This window comes from Ambystoma mexicanum, chromosome 13 (genome assembly GCF_040938575.1).
Source record: "Ambystoma mexicanum isolate Mex_15411 chromosome 13, UKY_AmexF1_1, whole genome shotgun sequence".
NCBI lineage: Eukaryota > Metazoa > Chordata > Amphibia > Caudata > Ambystomatidae > Ambystoma > Ambystoma mexicanum.
This window is the reverse complement of record NC_090938.1, coordinates 837,556,354-837,581,586: the sequence shown is the minus strand read 5'-3', so window position 1 is coordinate 837,581,586 and position 25,233 is coordinate 837,556,354. Positions and strand designations below refer to the sequence as shown.

At 45.7% G+C, this 25,233-nt stretch overlaps 1 protein-coding gene across 1 annotated transcript in view; it reads left to right on the top strand.

The window, feature by feature from the left end:
* Nucleotides 1–25,233, top strand: part of GNL1 (G protein nucleolar 1 (putative)) — a 260,630-nt gene that overhangs the window by 21,221 nt on the left and 214,176 nt on the right. The window contains exon 2 of the mRNA XM_069635347.1: nucleotides 23,090–23,258. Coding sequence (XP_069491448.1) covers nucleotides 23,090–23,258 — 169 coding nt within the window. The remainder of the gene's footprint in view (nucleotides 1–23,089; nucleotides 23,259–25,233) is intronic.

Below are 25,233 nucleotides of genomic sequence, written 5' to 3'. Positions count from 1 at the left end.
ACACTGTCCTCGATACCACTCTGATTGGCTGCAGAGGCCACCTCCTGCTGGAGTATCAGTATTGTCCGTATCAGTCGGTGTCAGGTGGGACTTGGCTGTAAGACGCACCCATGCTCTATTGCCCAAGGCCGGGTGGGTGCAAGGTAGCAACTGTTGACCGGGATGAATAGGCTTGTCTGGTCTGGTGGTGGGTGAAGAATGAGCAGAAGCGAGCTAGAGACGGTAGTCCAGGATGAACAGGCTGCATGGTCAGGTGGTGGGTGAAGGACGGGCAGAAGCGAGCTAGAGACGGTAGTCCAGGATGAACAGGCTGCATGGTCAGGTGGTGGGTGAAGGACGGGCAGAAGCGAGCTAGAGACGGTAGTCCAGGATGAACAGGCTGCATGGTCAGGTGGTGGGTGAAGGACGGGCAGAAGCGAGCTAGAGACGGTAGTCCAGGATGAACAGGCTACATGGTCCGGTGGTGGATGACGAACAAGCAGAAGCGAGCTGGAGACGGTAGGCCAGGATGAACAGGCTGCATGGTCCAGTGGTGGGTGAAGGACGGGCAGAAGCGAGCTAGAGACTGTAGGCCAGGATGAACAGGCTGCATGGTCCGGTGGTGGGTGAAGGACGGGAAGAAGCGAGCTAGAGACGGTAGGCCAGGATGAATAGGCTACATGGTCCAGTGGTGGGTGAAGGACGGGCAGAAGCGAGCTAGAGACGGTAGGCCAGGATGAATAGTCTACATGGTCGAAGGACAGGCAGATGCAAGGTAGACTAGACCAGGATGAATAGGCTTCATGATGCAGTCGTGGTTGAAGGACCGGTAAAAACCTTCTGTTTTGTGGAAGAGGCATGTGACCAGTATTGTCTTTACATAGACATACTTTAAATCTTGCTGAAGACAGCCAGAACATTTGTATCTGACACAAAAACACAAGCAACACACCAGAGAGTGACTCTGAACAGCTAAAAAACAGTAATAAACTAGCAGTCGGAGCAGTACTTTTCATTGGTTTCTCAGTGAGGTGTTGAGAGAGAGAGAGAGAGAGAGAGAGAGAGAGAGAGAGAGAGAGAGAGAGACGCCCTCTCACACCATCACTGATGCAAACATTGATAGACTAGAAGCACCTTTTATACTGGCTATAGACTGTTTTTCTACCAATCCCACCTTATTCTAAACATATGTGACCCGCCCGGGGCCATTTATACAGAGGTCATTATGGACCAGTTCTCCGACTTACTAATACAGTGGCTTGAGACCAATAGTAACAACATGGTTTTGATGGGCGGCAACTTCAATGCCAGCTGTTTGGATTGAAGCATAGTAGCCACCTATCCCCATGTTGCAGAGATATCTAAAATGCCCTATTATGATTCTAATAGCCAGCGCTGCCAAGGATTGGGAGTTATTGATGTTAACCGGTAGAACCTCGGGGGATATGCCAAAGGCGGTCAATGGGTAAAACCTGTTATTCTGTTGTATTGGTTTATATCTGAATGTTTGTTTAATATAGTCCAGTATCGATCTGTGAGGGTATTCGTCACACTCTCTCGTTTTACTCTGATGATGCCCTCACCGAAAATGGGTGATTTTGATATAAATAACACGGGAATCCATGTGTTGTGGCCGAATACCAATTTGGCCATGTTTTTCTAAATTTCGGTTGAATAACCAAGTTGGGGTGAATTCACCTCGGAACTATGCCATTTAAGTGGGGATTAATTGGAAGGTGGCTTCAACAGCTGTCTGCCAAATCTGGCTCAATCCCTGGCTTTTATGCTGCGCCCACGTGAATCCCGAGGGTAAGTCCTTTCATTAAAAATATTCGGGACGCGAAGAGATGGAACCGAAGAGAGATTCAAAGGGCTGTATCTAATCCACCAAATAATATTCTGATGGCCAGAACTATTTCCAAGAGTAAGTCCCGATGTAGAAACTAGGTGCAATGGTGGAACCGCTCGGCAAAGAATGCTCAGTGGCAAAAAACGTTTAAGATTCTGAAGAGTGGTTCCACAAGATCTATATGGTAGGTCCTCAGAGCAGCAAGGGTCCCAGAAGCACTTGCAGGTGATAAATCCAATTAGGTCAGTATGCTGGTCTGATTATATCCGCTCCTCTTATTCTGCGGACAAAGGGTTTGTGTGTGAGGGAGTCACTTTGACATGGACTGGGTGCTGGACTGGGATTGAGAGAGCATTTTGATGGCCATTGGAAAGTTAACAAGTTCTAAAGCCCCGGGCCCTAATGAGCTGGCTGATATCGTACTTAAGAAAGACCTGGAAATGTGGTCCTCTTTTGGATTTTTTTTTTTTATATATATGGTTTGCCAGTCTCGTACCATCCCTGAGTCTTGGAGAAATGCATTCTTGATCTCAGTCCCAAGTAAGGATTGCACACTTTACCATCAGATTACTGCCTTCTTCCCATGTTGGATGTGACGGGGACGATATTTGCATTCTTTGTCCTTCGCAAACTCCAACAGTGGGTTGATACTTCCCATATCCTAGACAATGTCCAAACTGGATTTCGCCCAGGATGTTCAACCTCACATAATCTACGCCTGGTTGAAGGCTTAAGAAGAAGAGCGAATGTCAGCGAAGGCATGGGCCTCTATGCTATTTACATCGACTTCCGTGCAGCTTTTGACAAAGTAAGCTTGAGGTGATGGGTTGCCCTGCCTACTTTTTACGGATCTTAATACATCAACATACGGGTACCAAGGTGCAGGTTCGATTTGCAGCACATACAGGAATCTCGGGAGAGAAAGCATCTTGAAGAGGGCTGCCCTCCCCAACAAACATATCGGAAGGGATTTCCAGTGGGTGACGTCTGCTTCGAATCTGCTCACCACTGGTTGGAGGTTAAGCTGGAGGAACTCATCGGGATTGAGGCCCACCTGAATGCCCAGGAAGACAAAGCTCTGGATGCAGACTGAGAAGGGACAGTGTTTCGGGATCATGTCAGCCCTGATATCATCTTCTGTTTTGTTAACTTTAAGCCGCAGAACTCCCGATATTCCATGAGGATTCTCGTCACTGCCTGGCACGAGACCCTAGGGTTGCTCATATAGACATCGTCGGCATAGAGTGAGACCTGGCCCCCCCCCCCCCCCAGGGCGAAACAAACGAGACCACCCGCGGGATGTCCAGAGCCCAATTGCAAGAGGCTCTATGGCTGATGTAAATAGGAGGGGGTGGGGGGGGGGGTACTGTATCATTCTTGAGCAAAACCCAGAACTGCAATCTGTACTTTTCATCACCACTTCTCCCAGAGCACAGTAGGCTCCTGGAAGACCGGAACAATGTTTTCCTTATCAAAATAGCAGTTCGATTTTAGGGAGTTTTCCATGTATGTATACATTTGTAGAGCGCACTTAACCCGTGGGCAGCGAGGCGCTATTTACAGTTTACGCAGTTAAAAACAACAGCTAGCAAGCGGTGAGGCTGATAATGAAACTGGTGGTTTTCAGTCTTTTCCGGAACAAGGTGTAGGAAGGCTCTGATTTCAAGGTGGGGGAGGGAGATCGGAGGGTGGCTGGGAAGCTGCAGCCACTGGCTTTGGCACGCTTGAATCTTGGGATGCATAGGTGATAGGCATAGGCAGTACGTGTGGCCCTGGAGGCAGCTGGTCTGCAGAGTCTCTGGGAGAGGTAGCCTGGTGCAGTGTTGTCAAGGCAGCAGTTGGTAATGGTCAGATTCTTTTTTTAAATTTGTTTTTTATTTGCATTTCAAATTTTACATCACACTCTGTAACCCACCCCCCCTTAACCCCATCATTTCATTCACCAACCCATGCCCGTCGCCACGTGCTTTTCACAAAAATAGTGCAATGTTATTAACAATAATACTTTGCTACGTTACCCTAATTCAGCATAACACACAATGCCCAGATGCCCCTGGGCCAGGACGCAAATAAGTAAATAAATACAAATACAAAAAAAAAATAAAATACAATGTCCAGCATGCACAGTGCTGGATATTAACGTCTTCGTTTAAAAGGTTTAGCACAATGTTCCAATCTTCGGTAAACAATGGGAGATCCCCTTGTAAGGAATATGTCATCCACTCTAAAGATAAAAAGTTCCATGCTAGAGAACCATTCTGAAATTTGAGGCGGCTCTCTTTGCTTCCAATTCTGAGCGATTACAAGTAGAGCTGCTAATTGCAATTTCACAAAAGCTTTCTGAGCGGCTTTCGGCTGTCTTTTAAAGTCTTCGTCCAACATAACTAGCAAACGAAAACGCAATGAGAGCAGAGTATGAATACTCTCACCTGGAAATATCTAAACCTGGATTTTTCATTCAGCCCCAGCCCTAGCTTGCATTGTGTAAATGGTTTTACTGTTTCCCCTGAAAACATATCCCTCAATTTTTCACACCCTGTCGCCTTACATTTTCTAAAAGCATTTGGGTCAAAGCCTGGGGTAAATTGGGGGGTTAAAAAATAAGGGTGTGAGAGGGGAGGGAAAAGTTGTCATGCCATGTTTTTGTTTTTCACTGCATCATCCCAGGTATTTGCCACTGTGTGCATAATTTCGCTCAGATGAATATTGGTTGGACGATCAGGTTTCGATAGCCACAGTACATCTTTTAGTCCGAAGAATTTTAGCCAATAAGATAGCTCAGCCGGTTGAGCACTCGTTGCAGGGATCTGTGCGTGATCTGTAGATTGCAGGTTCGAATCCCGGCAAGGCTAACGTGGCCTTTCATCCTTTCAAGGTCGATAAAGGAGTACAGACTTCGATTTGTTGATAATTGTGATAAATGTGTTATATGTACAGTGCGTTACCAAAAGCGCTACATAAATAACAATTCGACATTAGATTAGATATAGAATTTAGCATGGAGTCCTTGCCACGCTGCTCTGTTGTATCATAACATTGGCATGCAGCTCCAGGAAACAAGGACTTTCATTAAATGTCAAAAGACCATTCTGCTATCGAACCTCAAAACACACAATACAATTCATGCTTTCTTTACTATGTAATTGGCTAGGTTTTTGTGTTTTCAACATTTAAATCTATACAGCAGAGATCAAATGGCCAGACTTTGGGACAAATAATGAAAGGTGTATTCTGTCACAATGCAGACAGCTGATGCATAGTAATGATTTCCATACAGTTTATGCACACCGGCTGGATGTCAAGTACATTTTACTTTCTTGCAAAGGAGAAAAGTCATTTTTACTCTATTAAAATCACATTTACTCTCAAAGTGTGAAAATAGGGAGTAAAATACTGCCACCGCAAAATCTTATCTGGAGCACTGGCTACCCACAGTGGTATATTTTGCAACACAAAGGTAGAGATTGCCCTCTGTAGTTTGCGGATAAAGGTACTTTGATAGGTAGCGCTTGAAATAAACAAAGTGCTCTAGGGAGAGTGACCGTCTTGACAGAGTTAATTCTGTACAGCCGCAAGATCGTGAGTGGGCCCCATTTTATTTAGTTGAGATTCCAGGTCCTTTAGTAGGGGGGGGAGTAATTGGCTATGTATAAATCTTTGAGGGATGGGGTGATTTGTTACCTCTAGCAATGTAATGCCCTCTTTAGCCCATTCTAAGCGTTTCTGTGCAGAAGGTCCGAAGCTTCTGAGGGAGATAATGATGGAGTCAGAATCTTTGATTTGTGCACGTTTATTCTCAGTCCCGCCACCTCCCCAAATTTCTCGAATGCATGCGTGGCCTCCCGTATCGTGCTTGTTGGTTCTGTTGCCATAAGTAGCATGTCATTGGCGTATGCCATTATTTTATGTTGAACTCTACCAAACCTAACACCTTGGATTCCCTCTGTTGGTGTAATTCTGTCCTGTAGGGGTTCCAAATGTAATGCATATTACATGGGGGAGAGAGGGCACCCCTGTTTGGTACCGCGTTGAAGGCAGTTAAAAGTCGGTTTATTGACAATCTTGCACAGGGGTTTTGGCCTTGGTCAATTTTATATAATTTAGTCCGAACCCCATTTTCTCTAGTGTCAAAAAAAGAAACAACCTTTCTACATGATCAAAAGCCTTTTCAGCATCTATAGAAACCAGGACTGCAGGGATCTGTTTTTTTGATTTTCTACACCATCTCTAGAATGTGGCAAACTACGTATATTATCGTGTTTGCTTTGATTGGTCTGTGTGCATTAGTGCTGGTAAAAGATTTACAATCCGGTTGGCCAACTCCTTGGTAAAAATGTTCACGTCTGGGTTAAGTGGGTGAGATTCGCCCCATGCGCAAAGAGGAATAGAAAAACTTACCTAAAACGATAGCTAAGATGTTTACCATATGTTTTCTAAAACTTGGCCAGAAAGCCGCCTGGACCAGGTGACTCAAGTGATGGGAGTTCAAGAACAACCCGTAGAACCTCTTCAGTACTGGTAGGTTTTTCTAAAATTTTAGTCCGCCATCATGAGTTTGGGGAGGTCAATCGACTCGAGATATTGTGTTTGTATATGGAGATCCGGCATATCGGATTTGTATAAATTAGAGTAAAATGTATGGAATTGTTTAAGGATACCGGTGGTTTCGGATGTCGTCTCCCCTGAGGCCAGTTTCATTTGTTGTATAATCCTAGAAGCGGACCTTTGTCGTAGCTTGGATGCCAGGAGGTGGTCCATTCTATTAGATTTTATGTAATCCCTCTGTTTGAGTAATAAAAGGGCTTTTTCTGCTTTCTTTGTTAAATGGAGATTCACCCTACCGGATACTGGTCGGAATGCTTTCTGCGTTCTAGCGCCCGTATTGCTAAAATGTGATAGTGCGGCCGCTCGTTCTATTTCAAGGGTTATGAGCCGTTTGTTTTTTTAGCTTCTGCGGCTATAAGGATTCCCCTAGTAGTAGCCTTTAACGCTTCCCAGATAATTATTGAGTTCTCTGCCCTGTGGTTTAAGTCAGTGTTCATTAATGTGTGCGGCAATTTCATCTCTGACTAATACTAATTTAGCATAGGGCTCCGAACTCTCAGGTATCTGTGCGCTGCTTATTATTACGCACAGTGTGTGGTGTTCATTTATCGACCTCGGAAGGATGAAAGGCTGAGTTTGGCCCTGCCGGGATTCGAACCTGCATCAGCAGGCTCTACACAGATGTCAAAGCGAGCGCTCTACTCGCTGTGCTAGCGGACCGGCAATATGAGCCAGCAGGAATTTCCAGGACCAAAGCTGCGATTATTTTTTTTTTTATTATTATTTTTTTTTAAATATCTAAAGTCAATGTGACTGGGGCATGGTCCGAGAGGGTATTTGGGTGTGTGATGTTTTGTGGTGTTAAGCCCAATAACGACGTGGAGGCCCAGGCATAGTCTATACGGGAGATTGACCTATGTACGTGTGAATAAAAAGAGTAGCCTTTCTCCTCCTCCCTCAGGGTGAGCCAAATACCTACCAAGGATAGATCCGCAAATCTGCATTGCTGCCCGCTCGAGGGGGGAGGGCGCGGCACACTGTGTTACCTTGCTTCTATCCCGTGCCGGGTCCCAAGTCAAATTTGAAATCCCCAAATATTAGTAAGTCTGTGTCCATAAATTGCACCAGTTGGCCCATGACACTTTTCAAAAATCCATCTTGAACGGAATTCGGGGCATATGTTGTTGCTACTGTTAGTTTGATGGAGGATATCTTAAAGACCGCAAGGCATATCTGCCCTCCTTGTGTGTTTTGGTGTGGATCATTTGAGAGCCACAGCCCTCCTTGACTGCAATCTGCACATGTGCAGTTTTGCTCACCGCACATGCCTGTAATATTGTAGGGTAATGACGTAAGCAGAGTTTGCTTCTGTCTGCTATGCATATATGGGTTTCTTGGAGCGCTACCAAGTCCAGTTGGTGCCGCCTCAAGAATGACTCCACCTTCCTGCATTTTTGTGGCGTATTAGACCCATTACGTTCCATGTCAGACACTTGAATTTTGGTCATGTGTAAATATGGCAAAGGGCTGAAGGTTATTGGTGCATTGCGGATATTGTACTTTAAAAGGTAGCATACCTTTGCACTGTAGGTGAGATTCCCCCCCAACTAAATACCCCCCTCGCTCCTCCTGACAGACCCTCAACATAACTGTCATCAGGTTTGTACTTCATCCTCACATAGGCTGATCTTTCCCGGGATAAACTCACCCGGCTGTGATCCACTTTTATACCCAGGAATATGTGCGGGAAGTCCTAGCTCCCCCATCTGCTACTAAAAGCAGATGGGTTCCAAAAGGAAAATGTCACGTCCGTCTTGCTGCTTGTCAAAGATCTGAAGGTCCATGATTATGCCATCCATGAAAAAGAAATGCACAATCTAGTCCAGCCGTATGTTGTCGTTAAGATGATGATTTGAGGAATGAGCCTCTCAGTCGTGAGCGCCAATCCTCTTTTTGCTGGTCCCTGCAATTCTTTTTTGGCCGTCGCTTAGCTGCCAGTCCCCGGCCTTGGGTTTACCTTTGCTGCAATGTTAAGTTGGGCGCTTTCCAGTGACACAGTTGTGGAGTCCTCGTTGTTATTCTTTGTTGCCTGCCATCTAGGGTAAATGATAACTATAGGTCCATCTATATCTTCTGCCCCGGGTTTGAAGAACTTGCACAACTTCCTGTAAGTCTCAGCGTTTTTGGATGGTTGTCCTTCAAAAGATCTTGATACAGTTGGATTTCTGTTCCAATATATGAGATCGTCGCAGAGGCCCTTGCCTTCTTAAGTATGAGTTCCTTTTGTGGATATAATGCGCAGGTTGCCAGAACATCACAGGGGCGGGAGCCAGGTTCTGTTCTTTCAGGTCCGACCCTGTGAACCCTGTCTAACGGAATATCAATGGGTTCTTCACCAGCTACAAGATTTGCAAATATCTGAACCCTGGCATCTCTTTAATTCTGAGATTGTTTCTGGGATCCAACATCAAACTCCCAGAAACGACCTGGGAAATAGTGCAAGTACATGAGCATAGGGTTCCGATGCACTGCAATATCCATCATTGCCTCAAAACTACGCCCACAGGTGGTCTTGCTTCTCACTTCCCATCTGCCTTATATCTGTATTACAAGGCAATAGTTTCTGCTTGTAGGTGCTACTTCTGCGCCACCTAATTGTCAAAACTGAAAACGGGCCCGAAGGGTCTGACATTGCACTACTTGGGAGCTAAGTGCCTTTCCTGCTTTAAAATCTAGCCAGGGTTAAAAGTTTCAAGTTGCATGCACAAAGTCACTTGCCCCCCCCCCCCCCGGTTGACCATGTGCACAAAGCACACCATTTCTACATTGCCAAGATTCCGTTCTCGCTACGCAATGACTTGTGCAGAGCGCAAATTCTGCGCTCTGGTCTAGCTAAATATTGCTTTACCTCTGAGCCAGACCCAATTCATCTGAATAAAAGAATGAGCCCATCCAGAAGTGCAGTCACATGTGCCAGGTGAGTTCCTGCTGATGCCTAGATCTACGCCCTTATGATGCATCTGGCTAGACCTATATGAGCATACAAGTGACCACTCTTAAAGCTGGACTAGCTAGCTCCATCCATGCTAGTTTCTTGTGTGTGCTCTGTAGAATTTTGGATGCCTCTAGACCATGTGTCTATGGTCACTCAATAGGTTCTCTTCCGACTGCAATGCCTCTGCAGTGTGCTCTACAATGCTTCCTCGGGATCCACGTTATGGCACAGTTAACGACCGCCAACCTTACTATGCCCACTCGTTTATCGTTTGGACTGAGCACCAGATGCAGCTGGTTCAAGATTCAGCCGGCCAATGCGAGGGGTTAAAAGGGGAGTCACTCCATATGAAGCCTCTATTGGCTCTCGGTAGGAGCTGGGATCAAGTTCCTGCTTTAGCACCCAATGAATGTGCCAGGATTTCCCGCTCTACCTTTTTAAATCGTGCATTGTACTATCCACTGCCAGAGTGAGCTACCTTTTCATTGTGGCCCCTTTTTTAACCTCTGCTGTTAGTAAGAGCGCCTTGGGTGGACTTAAAGGTGCTTGTAGGAATCTGTCAGGTGCACTCCGCTCTGCTTGCTAAATGAAAACCCAAGCAGAGAGCTGCTTGCCCAGCCCTTATCTACTAAGATTCCTGCAGCTCTCCCATCAAGGGGACGGGGGCATATGTCACTCGTCCCCTTTTTTTGTGTCAATCTGTTAAAGCCTTGATGGACAATATAGTAACCCGATGTTTGCTTCCTCTCACCGTCTCTACCACACCACCTCAGGGGCGTTCACTTGGGACCAGAAGCCATGTGATAGGACGTAAAGTAGTTGTGTGCTGGCCAATTACTCCTAACTGAGCTAGGGGTGGTGTCCTGTCACCGAAGTCACTTCTGTATACATTACCAGTGATGAGCGTTTCTTTTAGCTCTGGGGCGATGGACTTTGTGAGGGGTCAGACATGTGAGACCGACAACTTTTAGATGATTTCTCAAAATGTGCCATTTTATTACATTATAGGATTCAAGTAACACCTCCCTATCACTGTATAAAAAGTGTACACAACTGAATATATACTTTACGTCTGAGTACTAACCTGTAGAGTATTGGAAACATTAAGGGCACCCCTAAAGATGAACAAAATCTAAGCAAGTGGTGGTCCATTCTTCAAAAGTAAGACTAATTCAGGAAACAATGGAACAGTCCATGAGCAGATCATGGTTCTAATGAAGAACATTCTTAAATGAGCAGTTTTAGAACAGGGGGTCCATTGAAGGCTGTTTTAGGGCAGGACACAATGAGGGTCCCGCCAGAGAAAATGCAGACTAGAAATATGCAAACACAAGGACATTTTATTGTGTTAAATGCTATCCCTTTCAAGAAGTGCATTGATAAACTTGATGCATGTTTCCAAAAAAGTTGCAAGTGATAACTTTCAAGTCTCTTTCAAAACCACTTGAGAGCTGAGCTGCTGGACCTCTATACTTGGGAAGCCTCAGTGTGGGAGTGAATAAAGCATAGTGGCTCACCTCCCAGTGAGGCCTTCCTGGAGCTTGCCTTGGGCACCTCCTGCTCCATCAATTGGCTTCCAGCCTCGCTTCCTACGTCTTCTTGCTGCTCCCCTTGGCTCACCTCACAGCAAGGCCTTCCTGGAGCTTCACCTGCTGCTCCATCTATTGGCCTCCAGCCTCGCTTCCTCCTTCCTCTTGCTGCTCCCCTTGGTTCACCTCACAGCGAGGCTCCTGGAGCTTGCCATGGGCACCTGCTGCTCCATCTATTGGCTTCCAGCCTCGCTTCCCCCTTCCTCTTGCTGCTCTCTTTGGTTCACCTCACAGCGAGGCCTCCTGGAGCTTGCCATGGGCACCTGCTGCTCCATCTATTGGCTTCCAGCCTCGCTTCCCCCTTCCTCTTGCTGCTCTCTTTGGTTCACCTCACAGCGAGGCCTCCTGGAGCTTGCTTTGGGCACCTGCTGCTCCATCTATTGGCTTCCAGCCTCGCTTCCTCCTTCCTCTGGGGAGGAAACACTGGGAGGCGCGACATGATATCCTTCATTTCCTTTCCTGATAACCTTTTACCCCATATTCCCTCTAACTTTTATGGGATACTACAACGCCCATAATTCCCCTACTTTTTATATTAACCTAAATACTGAGACCAGGAAGACTAAGATGAGGATTACCCATATGGTTATGCAATGGTCCTGTCCCACTAATAAGGCCAGGCATGGTTAGGCACTCAGTCAGAATCACACTCACCTGAAACGTATTGACTGTTTCCCAGAGTATAAACGGTGGAGCAGAAAATCACACGAGGAGCGAGTCTGAGCTGGAGAAGGTGGGCAAATTGGGTTCCCTAGGAACCCCAAAATGTGTCTCTGGAGAACGGAATGCCGAGATGCTGAGGGCCTGGAAAGTGGAAAGGCTACAGAAAGCGTGTCGAGGAAGCTGTCCTATCGGAAGTCCTGGTATAGGTGCTTGTTCCCATGGGCATGCGAGAAAGCCCAGGCGTGTCGGTGGGGCAGTGGAGGAGACCCTGACATCTGCATGCAGGTGGCGATAAAGAGAAATGCAGCCTCTGAGTTCAAAGCGAAAGAAGCCCGATTTGTGCAAAACGTCAGGTGCGAGTGAAATACAATGTTGCAAAGCAAGGACACGCATATGGAGAGAGACGGCGATGAAGATGAAAGCTTCAATAGTCCATTGTAAAGAGTGTGATGAGAAACAAAGTGATGGTGAAGCCGCGTGTATGTTTACACAAGAGAAAGGAACTTTAAGAGATTGTGAATTGCACAGTCAGCTTTACTTAAGGGAACGGAAGCTGTGTGGGGCTCAAAGCACGAGCAATTGTGAAATATGAACTGTAAAGATTTGTAAATTCATTTAAGAGGGACCTGAAGGGTCGAGGACCCGCAAAGATTGTGAAAGGTCATACCGGGGGGCATGACCAAGTGAAGAATAACAGTCTTAGTAACAGAGTGGTCCCGCACAGGCCAATCAAGATACTGTGTGTTTGCGAACATCTTGGTTGCTGTACCATGGCGTAAACAAGTGCCAAGGGCACGATTGTGTGAAAGCCTCACTGAGAGAGTGGTCCCGCACAGGGCTGATGAAGACTGCGCGTTTGCGAAGTCTGTCAGGTAAACCAATGAAGAACTGTTGAACTGTAGGGGAAAGGAACCCTAGTGTGATGTTGTACCAGGTGAGGGAAGCTTGGAAGAACTGTGCTCCGTTAAACTGTCTGAACTAATTACCCAAGTCCCTACTGAGCTCTTCTTGCTCAAGCTTGGGGAAGGGAGTATCGTTAAACTCCATTGGCATCCTGACTTTCTTTTAATACTCTTTTGTTTTGACTCTTTTCCCATCACTTAGTTATTGTGACAGTGTGAGGGCAGGCATATGTTTTTGTTAGACATTTCTTTATTTTGACTAGACTGACTCTGACTAGTTATATTCATTTAGTGGTCGAGACTACTCCCATTGTAGAGTTGGGGCCAGCTAGGAAGTCGTCAACCCTCTGTTTATCTATTTAAATAAAAATGTAAATGTTTGTTTGTTCAAAATCCTTAATCTCCGAAAGTTCTTCACTGTTTGCTTTGAAATTTGGACACAACGTTGCATTCGAATAGGCGCGTGCTTTTATATGCCTACTATACATAGATGTCACACCAGTGGCAGGTAAAAACATGCCTTTTCTGGAAAATGGCGCCATCTGTTGGACATAAAAGCAACACATGCTGGAATGGCTCAAATACGTGCTGAGGAAGCAGCAGAGCGACGTGCAGACAGACTTCAGGATGCACGCTTGTGAGCACAACGATCGTGTTCTGCAGCTTCAGATCTGCTTCGTTCTAAACAGAATGAACGTGACGGGCTGAGAGTGGCTAAAAGACGTCAACAAGAAACAGCAGATCAGCATCAAACACGATTCCGTGCTCAGCAATCGCGCGATTACAATCACCTTGCATTCCGTTACAACCCAGCTGATGATTATAGTTTGAGCCGGCATGGTCTCATCGGCACCATGCCTGAAGTGTGTCTTATTGCAAAGCACTGAAATTAAATGGAGAAACTAAAGGAATGTGTTGTGCCACCGGGAAAATTAAACTGCCTCAACTTGGAGAACCGCCACAGCTATTAACTACCCACAAGCATTGTGAAATTAAACCTATTAGAAACGTGCGCTTTCTCTTTTCCTTCTTTTTCATTTAACCAGACTGAGCCACAGCAACGCATGGCCGGGGACAGCTAGTACCTTAAATAAAAGTGTTGAAACTTGTATCCTTGCATCTGTGTCTGATTTATACCATGCCTGCCTCAAATGCAACAATCCAAACAAATGAGGTGGTCTTTGTTAGTTAAGATTTCCATTTCATGTGTAATTTTCCCTCCAGTTGTGTACCCCCCAACTTTGTGCTTTGTTTAAGCACCATAGTCTGACTTTACTAGGAGAAGTGCAGATGTGCCTTGGACAGGGCTGGTGGCAGCTTATAATTTAGCATATTTTTAACCCTTTCTTGCCAGGTAAACCGCTTTTGGCACGGTTTGGTGGCCTGGCTCCAAAATGACCACGGCACGAGGTTCTTTGTCCTGCCCTTTGGCCATCTTGCCCCTTCACCTTGCCCAGGTCGAGCCGACCTGGGTCGGCCCTTATTTTGGCATGCATTTTCCCACAAAGCGCCAAGCTTTAGATGGGCTTCTGCAGTGCTTCAGATAAGATTTTGCGGTGGCAGTATTTTACTCCCCATTTTCAAACTTTGAGAATAAATGTGATTTTAAGAGAATAAAAATGACTTTTCTCCTTTGCAAATGTACTTGACATTGAGACAGAATACACCTTTCATTATTTGTCACAAAGTCTGGCCATTTGATCTCGCCTGTATATATTTAAATGTTGAAAACACAAAAACCTAGCCAATTATATGGTAAAGCAAGCATGAATTGTATTGTGTGTTTTGAGGTTCGATAGCAGAATGGTCTTTTGACGTTTAATTAAAGGGCTTGTTTCCTGGAGCTGTATGCAAATGTTATGATAAACAGAGCAGCGTGGCAAGGACTCCATGCTAAATTCTATATCTAATCTAATGTCGAATGGTTATTTATGTAGCGCTTTTGGCAACGCACTGTACATATAACACATTTATCACAACTATCAACAAATCGAAGTCTGTACTCCTTTATCGACCTTGAAAGGATGAAAGGCCACGTTAGCCTTGCCGGGATTCAAACCTGCAATCTACAGATCACGCACAGATCGCTGCAACGAGTGCCCAACCGGCTGAGCTATCTTATTGGCTAACATTCTTCAGAGGTCGGTTAACTGGGTATTGACTGAGGTATAATAATCACAGTTACTAGATGTTAGACGAACGATGTATGAAGCGCTACTTAAAGTTTAATACCTATCTGGATTATCACAGGGACAGGTTTTGCTGAGTTTCTATTTCAATTACAAATGTAACTTTAATTTGTTTAACAGGTTTTGGATGTTTTAGTTGTAGTCTTGAAGATTTAAGAGGCTAGAACACCTGCAATTGGTGTAATGACAATCACTCACCCTTGAGCAAAGACTCTGCTGCCACTTACCATTTATAGTAATGTACCCCATTGACTGCAAGGCTGAATGGATGTAAACTAGGCTGTGCATAGTCATCATTTTACACGCTGTTTTTATAATTAGAGTGTAAATTAAATTAAGTGTAAGAATGATCTGCCTCCTCATGATTATGCACACAGCACAGGAACTCTGAAAAATACAATTGTGCAATACTGGTTTGCTTTCACTGGAGAAAAAAAGCATAGTTTGTTACAAAATAATAATTCTCAATTGCAACTTTTAATTTTACAATCCTAAAATGCTAGGAAAAGAAATATGCACAGTGCTTCTGTTTGCTCGATGAGCAGCAACACAGCAGAAGCTGAATGAAAATAAACCATCGTTTTATCAGTGTGCAGTTTCTTTTTTTTTTTTTTTGAAGGCTTCAGAGAAACAGAGAAATACATTCTGTTTCAGAGGCGTTTATCCATGGCTTGCAATTGCATCCATGCAGATAAATCAACAGAAGCGTTCTGGTTTCTGTCAAGTAGCCTGACCTTTGCACTGCCCTCTGTTCTAAACGTGTGTCTAAATGTACACCGGAAAATAATAAAGCTGTCGTATTTACAAGATTTTCATGCGTAAAAAGACCTGGTAGGCACCTTATCTGGAGGCCTGGGCTTCTGCATGTCTTGTTTGCGCGCCCCCAGGATGTAGGCTGGAACGTCTGGTTTCAATACACATCCTGGGTGCCAAGAGTCTGGAGTACTGTGGTCAATGATTAGCCCACTTATGGTATGCCTGTATGTGAGCAGATCTCCCATTGGGTCCTCTTCGTTTTGGCACGAAGGAGATTCTGGTTAAGAGAAGGCCCCAAACACCCATAGCATGGCGATCTCTGGAGTTCTCACTGTACGAAGGATAGGATCCAAGTATCCTGAAACTAAGAAACCGAGTCGAGGAAACACTGGTGACCTGCTGGAAGGTTTCGCACCATGAGCCCGCTGTCGTCCTGCTGGACCCCTCTGCATCTGGTCGTCCTAGAAGGTCTTCGAAGACGCTTCGACCCATAAGATTAGTAGGATCAACTATTCTCGGCACCTTCATCTTAACCTGCAAGTTGGCCTTTTCGGAAGTGTCCCTGGGCCAACCAGTGGACTGACCAGCTTGCGCAGACGTTTTGCCCTGATACCACAGTCGTTTCAAGGAGTCCCTTGAAACTTGGTAGACTGTAAACTCTGTGTTGACGGCACCGAATTTCATACACTTGGCGTTCCCAGGTCTGGAGTAAAGGGCGTGCGCCTGAACTGGAGTATACACGGTTATCGTGTTGCCCAGCCGTGGTGATGAACTTTGCAAGCTCATTGCAGCTGTGGTCCTCTGTGCCCTGAAGCCTGCTACAGCGGAACTAGCCTGATCCATCCACCAGGAGTGGAGAAATCTCCACTGTCCCGTAGGAGAATCAACGCTGTATCTTCGTCACTGAATGCTACAGAGCCGCGAGATTGCTACATTTGAACCTTCAACTGAAGTGGACTCCACTACCGAAGTTTGGTCTGGCGTGTACCGGGGGGTCGGTGATTAATTGCAACCCTAACCGGTGGCCCCTAGCGCATCCATCCATTTTTACACACGAGTAGCCCCTGAGGGCCCCTCTCCTTTCCACTGCTAGTGCGAACTACTCCCAACTCTTGGAATCGACTCTGCCTTCAAGTGGAGGCCTTCCTCGAATAGTGGGAACCTATTCTGCATCACCTCACCTACCTTCCTGAGCTGCTACAGCCCCTACAAAAGACCCTGCTTTGCCCATTTGAACTACTGCGTGCGCCAATACATTTGAGCGTTAGGCTTCCCTCATTTTAGGGATTGGACAGCCTTTCAGTTAGAATTGTGTTTGATGCAGAAGGGCCTAAAGACTATTTGCACTGCCTGCTTCCTTCCCTGTTTAGGTTGTGGACCCATTTGTTGCATTCACCCTTTAGACTCCGTTGGTCTTGTATATGTGTGTATAGATAGGATTGTGTTGGTTTAATAGTATTGCTAGGATTTTCTTACTGTGTGTTGAATTGCAAAGGCCTGGGAATACATGTATTTGTATTTTTGATATATAAACACACACACCTGACAGGGAGTGATTTGTAAGTGTCCTTTACTGTGTGCTCTCATTGAGGTCTTTCGATCACCCTCACCCCTCCTGAGACCTAGTCTTGACCGCTGCCATAGCTACCTTGATTGGCCTGGCTTGTCCAGAAGGTTACCCTGTTCCACTAAATTAGGCTGGCCTTCTGAACCTCTGCCCACCAGGTCAGAGTTCAGAAATCCATCACTGTCTGAGATCCCTGTCCCAAGACAAAAGCCATTTAAACTTGCCATGCCTCATGGTTCCCTTCCTAGGGACGTCAATGTCTCACGGAGGTTCCATGACACTTACTCCTGTGCATCAAGTTACTTTCACTTTCTTCCTTTTATTGCTTTCGGGACTTGGGGGGAGGGAGGGGGGGCGGGGGGTGCGTGCTTTTGGGGCTCCCCTGGTTTCTCCGTAGCTGCCCCGTGACCCTGCCACCATGTGTCACACACCCCTTTTTCAAATGGCAGCCATGTCACACTTTAGTCACTCAAGTTCACTGTTTAAACCTTCTTCATTGTGTAACAATTATTCAATGATATTCGATTGTAGTCCATAGTTTAATGCAGTCTTTTAATGTATCTTTATGTTGCTTAATTACATTCAGCTTCAAGATTTGGATCTGTTTTTTGAGCAACATACATTTAGCATACAACGTTTTACTGGCTTGTTTCACAGTTAAATTTCCCTTTTCAGTTTAATATTCAATTATGCTTTCACTTGTGAGTTCATTTTGTGTATAACATGCATTCAGCTTCTTACTGTTCTCTTTTAATGTCCAAGTTCTCTTTGAGTTCAGTGTTCAATAGACATTCCCTTCCTTTACATTCCCTTTGAGTTCGGTATTCGATAACCGTTTGTTTCATTACTTTTATTCTATTGCTGAAGACTTTAAGGCTCACGACCACTTCAGCAGACTTTTTTTTAAAAAAAAACTTTATTTAAGTTGCACAGTAGAACCATAAAGCATTAATATGATGGATTCATTTTTACACATGCGCTGGGTGTTATGTAAACAGTTTACAGGCATGTTACAGAGAGCATTCACACTATTGTCCGCATCAGCTCGGTTGCTTGGGTATTGATGGTAGCCCACCCCCCGTATGTCTCTCGGCCTGTTGGTACGGGGAAGTATGCTGGAGTATACCTCTTCCTGGTCATTTGCCCACACCATGTCATTTATCCACTCCTCTGTTGTGGGGGGCTTCCCCTTCTTCCACTTCATTAATATGGCGGGTTTGCTAGCCGCAGCACAATGTTAATACGCTAGCGTTCCGCTAATATACACACAGATTATTGCCAGTGTACAGGCTGTTACACCATGTCCTCGAGTGCCTTACAGACCCCACGCCAGTATTCTGATAGTTTCCCATGTGACCGTAACATATGCGTCAGATAGGCTTCTTCGCTCTCACATCTGGGGCGTCTCCCTGTGTGTGTGTGTGTGTAGCATACATTCTCTTCAGGCGTGCAGGGGTGAGGTGTACTCTGTTTAGTGTTTTAAAATGGATCAGCCTGGACCGTGTGTCGAGCGACATCTGTTTTATCAGACAGCACAGTTGCAACCAGTGGCCGTCTGTGAGTGTGACCCCGAGGTCCCTCTGCCACTCTCCCCCCCAACATCAGGTGACTGCATCTGTTTCATTTCCAGCGCTGTTCTGTAGAGTGCTGAGGCAGTTTTCTTCCATCCCATAGCACTGTTATTGCCGGTCTGAGATGTAGCTTCTGAAGAGGGGTGTCATTTATCTGAAGTTTAATATCCTCCCAGGGCCTTTGTTTCTCCTCTCTCCCTGCCACTCCTCCTCCCGCAGGACTGTCTCTCAAGGTGGCCAGAACCGCTCTGCTTCTCTGGGCGTGGAGACAGCCGGGGGGAGGGGCCCCCCCTCATCAAGGCCCTCACCTTACTCCCAGAGGCGGCGCCCCTCTGCCACACATACCCCCCCCCCAACACTTTCCTCACATTCTGGACCGGCACGCGGTCCCCCCGCTCCAGCTGGGCGCCCGCAGTTTCTCCCGACTCTGCTCTGCTCCGGGATGCCGCCGCCGATGCGGCACGATTCGCCCCCCACCCCCCCACGGGGCACCCAGAACAGCCTCAGCTGAGGCCACACTAGCCATCTCCTCTTCCTCTTTCACCAGCTCCGCAGGCAGCCACTGGTCACCAGCTGGTCCCGTTCATTGCTTCCTGAAGCGGGCGCACCACGTGGCTTCCCAGCCTCCCTTCGCCTCAGGAGAACGCCAGACTCCCCAGGATTCGTAGACCCTGTGTTCAGCAGCGGGCAACACTCGGAGGCACGATTCCCCCGTCTGTATCCAATATTGGAGCCTTTAAAATGTTGCTTTTCTTCCTCCTCTGCCCTCGATGCGCCAGAGGCACTTAGGCTGCCGTCTTGTCAACGGCGTGCCAAGCCACACACCCCGGTCTTGTGCAATTTTATCCAATTTCTGTATCTTTGTCTTTGCTGATTTATAGCTGGTCTACTTTCAGGTGTCCCTGTCGACTGTAACAGTTCGATGTCTCTTCGTAGTTGATGCTTCTTCCCCTGTATTTCTTCGCCTGTATTTCTTCATCGAAGAGATGTTTGGGTTTGAAATGCGGATTTGTTCGAGATCCTCTTTTCCCAAAAGTCTCTTAAAAGTGGTAGGTAGTCAGATCCTATGTGGTTGCTATTAAACGGATTCATGTATCATTCATATAGGAGGGATACATCTATTCGCTTAAAATGCAGCCGGTTTCTGCCTGAGGTTACTTCAGTGATAGGTCGCCATGTAGTTCTTATGTCACATTTTTTCCATGATGGGGGCAATTTTACTAGCTGTGATCTCTGTGCTGCATTTTGACCACCTCTAGTTTTGCGACTTGGGGGAGCATGTTCGCTGAAGCGAATAAACAATCTAGGGTAGATCACCACTACTATGTGGGAGCAGGTGGTATATTTCCAGATGTGTCCATTTAGCATATGAAAGTTACGTTCAGCTAGGTCATTCAGCCAAACCTCTGCCCTTGATCTTCTCTCCCGCAATTGGCTGGTTTCCTTGTTTCGCTTTGCCCCTGTTCTCTCAGTTTTTATGCAGTTTAAGTTAAGCCTCCACAAAATTACCATCATTGAGTCGTTGTGTTTTACAAGACACTCTCTCTTTCTTTCATGACCATGCTGATGAAGCTTTCTTTTTTCCATATTATCGGATTCCAGTAAACATTTACAGTGATTAAGGATCTTTGATTGGACAACCTCTCACATGACCATTTGAAAACTGTGATTTAAATGTACGAGTTTGGATTTGTTGAGGTTATAACTTTAGCTCCCACATCTTTGTTGATCAGCGTTAGGAGACCAGAAACTAGTCTTCCTTTATTTCCTTTTACGGCTGGGTTCATGAGTAGATCAAAACCCTCAGCTGTCAAAGCAGAAGTGAGCCAGGTCTCTTGCAGGCAAAGGATGTCGTATTGTTGAAAATGTCAGCTTTTTGTGTTGAACGGGTGGCCGAAACCCCTTCTGTTCCATGAGCCAAATGTGACTAGTTTGCTGTAAAGGGGCTCCTCGGTCTAGCGTGTTTGTTTTGCATTTAGGGATCCAGCCAACCACTCCCAATTTTTATCTGCACGGGTGGGCTACGTTTTTTTGTAATGGTTATTATTCGGTCTGTGGTCGGCTGCAAATAGAATGTTATTTGGTTAGGGTTTTTGTCCGGGCATTTTAATTCCTTACAGTTACTGAAGGATAAGCACGCGGGAGGTCTTGCTGTGCTTCTGTTGATCTTCTCGAGACTCTTTGCAAATCGGACCCACTAGATCTAGATACTTGAATGTTGTTCCCAGTTCTTGGGTTGGATATGTCTTGCGATGGCAGATTATCCCTTATATCGAAGCACAAAGGCCACAACTGTTTGGCTGAATTCAGCAGTAGATGGCAGAGCAGCTTTGAATCAATCTGCAGGCAGACTGTATTGTATCTTAGAGGAATTGGGAATTGTACTGCTTTGATGTCGCTGGATTCAATTGATATGAGCGATGGAATGGGGTGCAAGAGTTTTGTGGTGATAGTACGATTCATTTTCAGAACATTGCTGACTGACAATATTCTTTCTAAGTATAGTTTCTGTGATTTGTTTTGTCATTGTCTGGAAAAATGTTGTTTGTATTTAGACATTTGGTTGTGGTTGTCTAGCCAATTTGTGGACTTTTTTTGGGGATATGAATAAATTGTTTGAGAGGACCATTGTGACTTTGATTTGGACCTTCTAGGAGTGCCGTTTGAGTGTTGCTTCATTTCAGCGTGTTCTATTTTCTTCTCGCCCACTGATTGTGTTGTTTTGCTGGCGTAATATGCTAGTGACCGGGATGGCGTAGTAATTTCTCCGCTGGTAATGGTCATGGGTCTAATAGGTATTTGGTGGTCGGCTTTTAAAAAAAAAAAAATGTACTTACTTGTTTTAATTGAAAATCAGTTTTTACAAGAGTCGATCTATTCGTATAAAAATTTCCAAAGTTAAATCAAAGGTCACAATTTTACAGAGGGGGGAGCCAGAAGATTGCTGGGAATGTGCTAATTTCCCCTCCCTGCCATTTAAGACTGTCCTTATATGCTGTAGTTCTGCTGGTTTAACTGCTCCCCCCCCCACCCCGCTGTTCCTCTTCAGAGTTGATCATGGCGTGTCATTGTCTTTCTTCTTATGAAGAGTCCAGTTCTCGAAAAATGTAGTAAACGCAATGACCCATGAGGTCCTTTCGCCGCTCAGCAGACGCGACCACCATTCGTCCTCGTTGTAGAAGTGGAGATCAGCAAAAATGTGACCTAAGTAGGTCTGGTGCTGTCGCTGTCTATCTAAAGCTTGGCAGTTCAGGAGCAGATGTTTCAAAGTTTCAATTGTTGCTTCACTTTTACAAAATCGCACTGGTTTTGGTCTTCTTCTTGAGTCATGTACAGATAGATCTACTAGTTCTTGGTCGAATTCCGCCTCTTGTTCAATGCGGTTGGGGATGGTTGAGTTTTCATTCGAAATTTGCTCCGACAGTAGCATTTGTGATTGGAAATTTCCTTTTTTAGATATTTAATCGGCTGTGTTCTTTATTTCGGGCATTCATTCCAGGGAATGAGGGTCCGTCCCCTCTCCAGGATCTTTTAAATTTCTAATGAAACATCAATGGTATGTTCTTTGATCTTTTAGATTGGAGAGTTAGGACAGTGTTGGATTTATTCTTGGCTTGTCTTTTTTTATTTTTTTTAATTTTTTTTAAAATCAAGATTTCATACCTTTTTTTTCCTTTACTGGATCATCTATCTGTCTACTGATTTATCAATCTCAGCCGCCATCACGTTTAATTAACATCAAAATACACCTTTTACTTGAATTGTTAAAGTCAAGAATTGGAAAAATGTCACACTCCGGTTCAAGTTTGTGGTTACAAGCCAGAATAGTTAAATGTACTGTTTGATGTAAATGAAGCACACGTACTAACCCCATGTTGCACACATTGAAATGTGTATATGTATTATTAAAGAAAGAAATATTAAAAGTCGGATTTATATATTTTTCTTACAACTTTCGTAAAAAGCTTAAAACTTTGCTTTTCAGTAAACTACACTGCAAGATCCTCTGCCTTGAAAATGTCTCATCTCCACCTGTACTGTGAATTGTCCTGTTTCGTTTTGTGCCACTATTAGTTTGCTTTCCCATGTATGCGCCCTGATGCCTGCGGGCAGTCGGCGCAACACAAATAAATAAATAAAACTATGTGGAGTCCCATGTGTAGTGAGAAAAGTTTACAAGGCTCACAAGGTCACTGTTTGAAATCAGAACGGAAGAAGGCGAGGGTAGTGTGTGTTGGTTGTTGTGTTTTTGCACTATAAGACAGCCATGTTGGTTTATCATTTTGCTGGTGATGATCGTTTCCAGTGTTTTTTTTTTTTTTGTTTTTATCCCTTCTGCTCACACTTCCTGGTATTGCTATTCGGCCCTGATGCTCACCTATGCTGTATTGTCTTGTCCTCTTTCCACTTGCACCCCCTGTCCCCCACATCCCCACGACCCCACTGCTCAGGTTCCCTGTGTAATCGCTTTCTCACTAATGCAGGTGTCCCAGATGGTGTGAGATCGAGCTCAAACAGTCGGAGCGGCAGCCATGACCGGCGGCAGGAGAACACCGACACCTCGGACAGCGAGTCCCTCTCCATGCAGGTGCGGAGGATTAACCAGCAGCCCCAGATCCGCCGGCCGGGGGAGAAGGGCTACGACTCCAACAGGTAAGGTATGCCTTCTACTGCGGGTGGGCAAGCCTGGGAAGAGTCCTGCCACTCCAGCAGCTATTTCGCTGGGCTCCTTGGGGCGGAAGGAATGTGTAGGCCAAGCCCGGCTTCTATGCGCCCACGCCTGGGAAGAGGTGCAGCCCTTGCATCTGTGGCTGTGTGCTTGTGGGGGCGGAAGGAATGTGTAGGCCAGGCCCGCCCGGCTTCTATGCGCCCACACCCGGAAAGAGGTCCAGCCCTTACATCTATGGCTCTGGGCTCCTGGGGGTGGAAGGAACATGCAGGCCAGGGTCGGCTTCTATGCGCCCACGCATGGGAAGAAATGCAGCAGCTATTGCTGTGGTTATCAGGTGTCTCTTGGAGGCAGATGGCAAGGCTTTCCATGTGAAGATGCTTTCTTGTGCACCAGGGCAACATGCACAGGTGGTGTGATGAGCAGTTCTTCCAGTCGCCAATTAGTGCTGGTTTTGTTTGTGAAAGTGTGGGAAATTCTCTGAGGGATACCTGTGTGTGTCTGTGTCTGTCTTGGTTTTTGCAGGGTTGTAGTATCGGTTTCGTCTAGTCATATTTTGTAGACGTTCCAGCAAGGCTTTATCATCCAAGTAATGCAGAGAAGAATTGTCCTTCTTTGCCAGCCATCATTCATGGAATTCATGCTGATTTAGAAATCTTGCATTTTGCTAAGCACACAACCACCTTTATGCATTCTATGAAGTGCAAACATTTTCTGAAAAGAGTCTGAAAGTCTTAGGAACAGAGCTGCGTATGTGCAATAGCCATTCCCCCTTTCGCCCCGCACAGGATCTATTCACAGCGGTGTTGGTTTCCATAGCCTTCCTTTACGACCTCTAAGCTGTGACCAGTGGACTGGCCACAAGCGCCGCGACTCCCTTCACAGACTCTGGGAAGGGGGTATTGGAACACATCAAGGCATGAAGTGTCTCGAGAAATGAGGGCAGATGCGATAATAGTGCAGAACTCGTTCTGGTGACCGTAGGAAGTGGAGGGGTGTCCAAGGCCAGGGGAACAGTAGTGAAAGGAATGGCCATTTCTGCTCTTCCTCATCTCCTGTCCAGCTGATTGCCCTGGGGCAGTTTCCTCTAGCCTTGGGGTAGTTTTGGAGAATGCAGACGATTGTCTGACTGCAATAGCCCATCCTATCTGCTTCAGTTCTGTTTCTTCAAAACCACAGCAACTGTGTATCTGTTTGTGCCCGTCTCGTCGCCTTTTCTAGGAGCAATGCCAATCCTTCTAGTCTTTCTTTCTGTCTCCCACCCCACTAGGAAAAACGTGTCCCATGTAGCACTGTTTTGATCTAACGCAACATACACTGGGGTTTATACAGGCACAAAGGCAGCAACTGGCACCTCCCACTGCTGCACAAATGCAATTGGCCTTTAAGACCCTGCTGCAAATGCTTCCTCGTATTGCTTTCTCCTGGATCATGAGGCGCTGTGGGCTTTCTATGGTACAGGACTGCCTTGCAAACACCTGTTGGGGGCCCTAGGTAATAGGATCCCTTCACGTGGCTCTGTCAAAACTGATCGCAAAAGGAAGGACTCGTTGGTCTACTTCACGTCTACCTGTAACCTTAGAAAGCCAGGATTCTTGCCTTTTTGATTTACCTGGGAGTATTTGCACATCCTGGTTGGAGGCATCTTTTTTTTATTTTTTTTTCTAAAGTTTATTTATTTGACTTGACGACCACCAATACAACAGTGTTGCTCACCGCATAACAATAGTACATACCATTACAACAATACATGTTTCATAGTAAAGGGCTGGATTTTCGGGTACATCGAGATGGTCCGGGAACTAGGTAAGTGCATGGGTTGGAAGCTGAAGGTTCACTATTCAAGGGATGACAATTGTGTGGAGAAAGTGGAGAGGACCGAGAGTGGGAGGCTTTCGAAATAGGAGTCGATTTCAGATGTCTGGGGGCCATCGACTTTAGAGTATAAGGAGGTGTAGA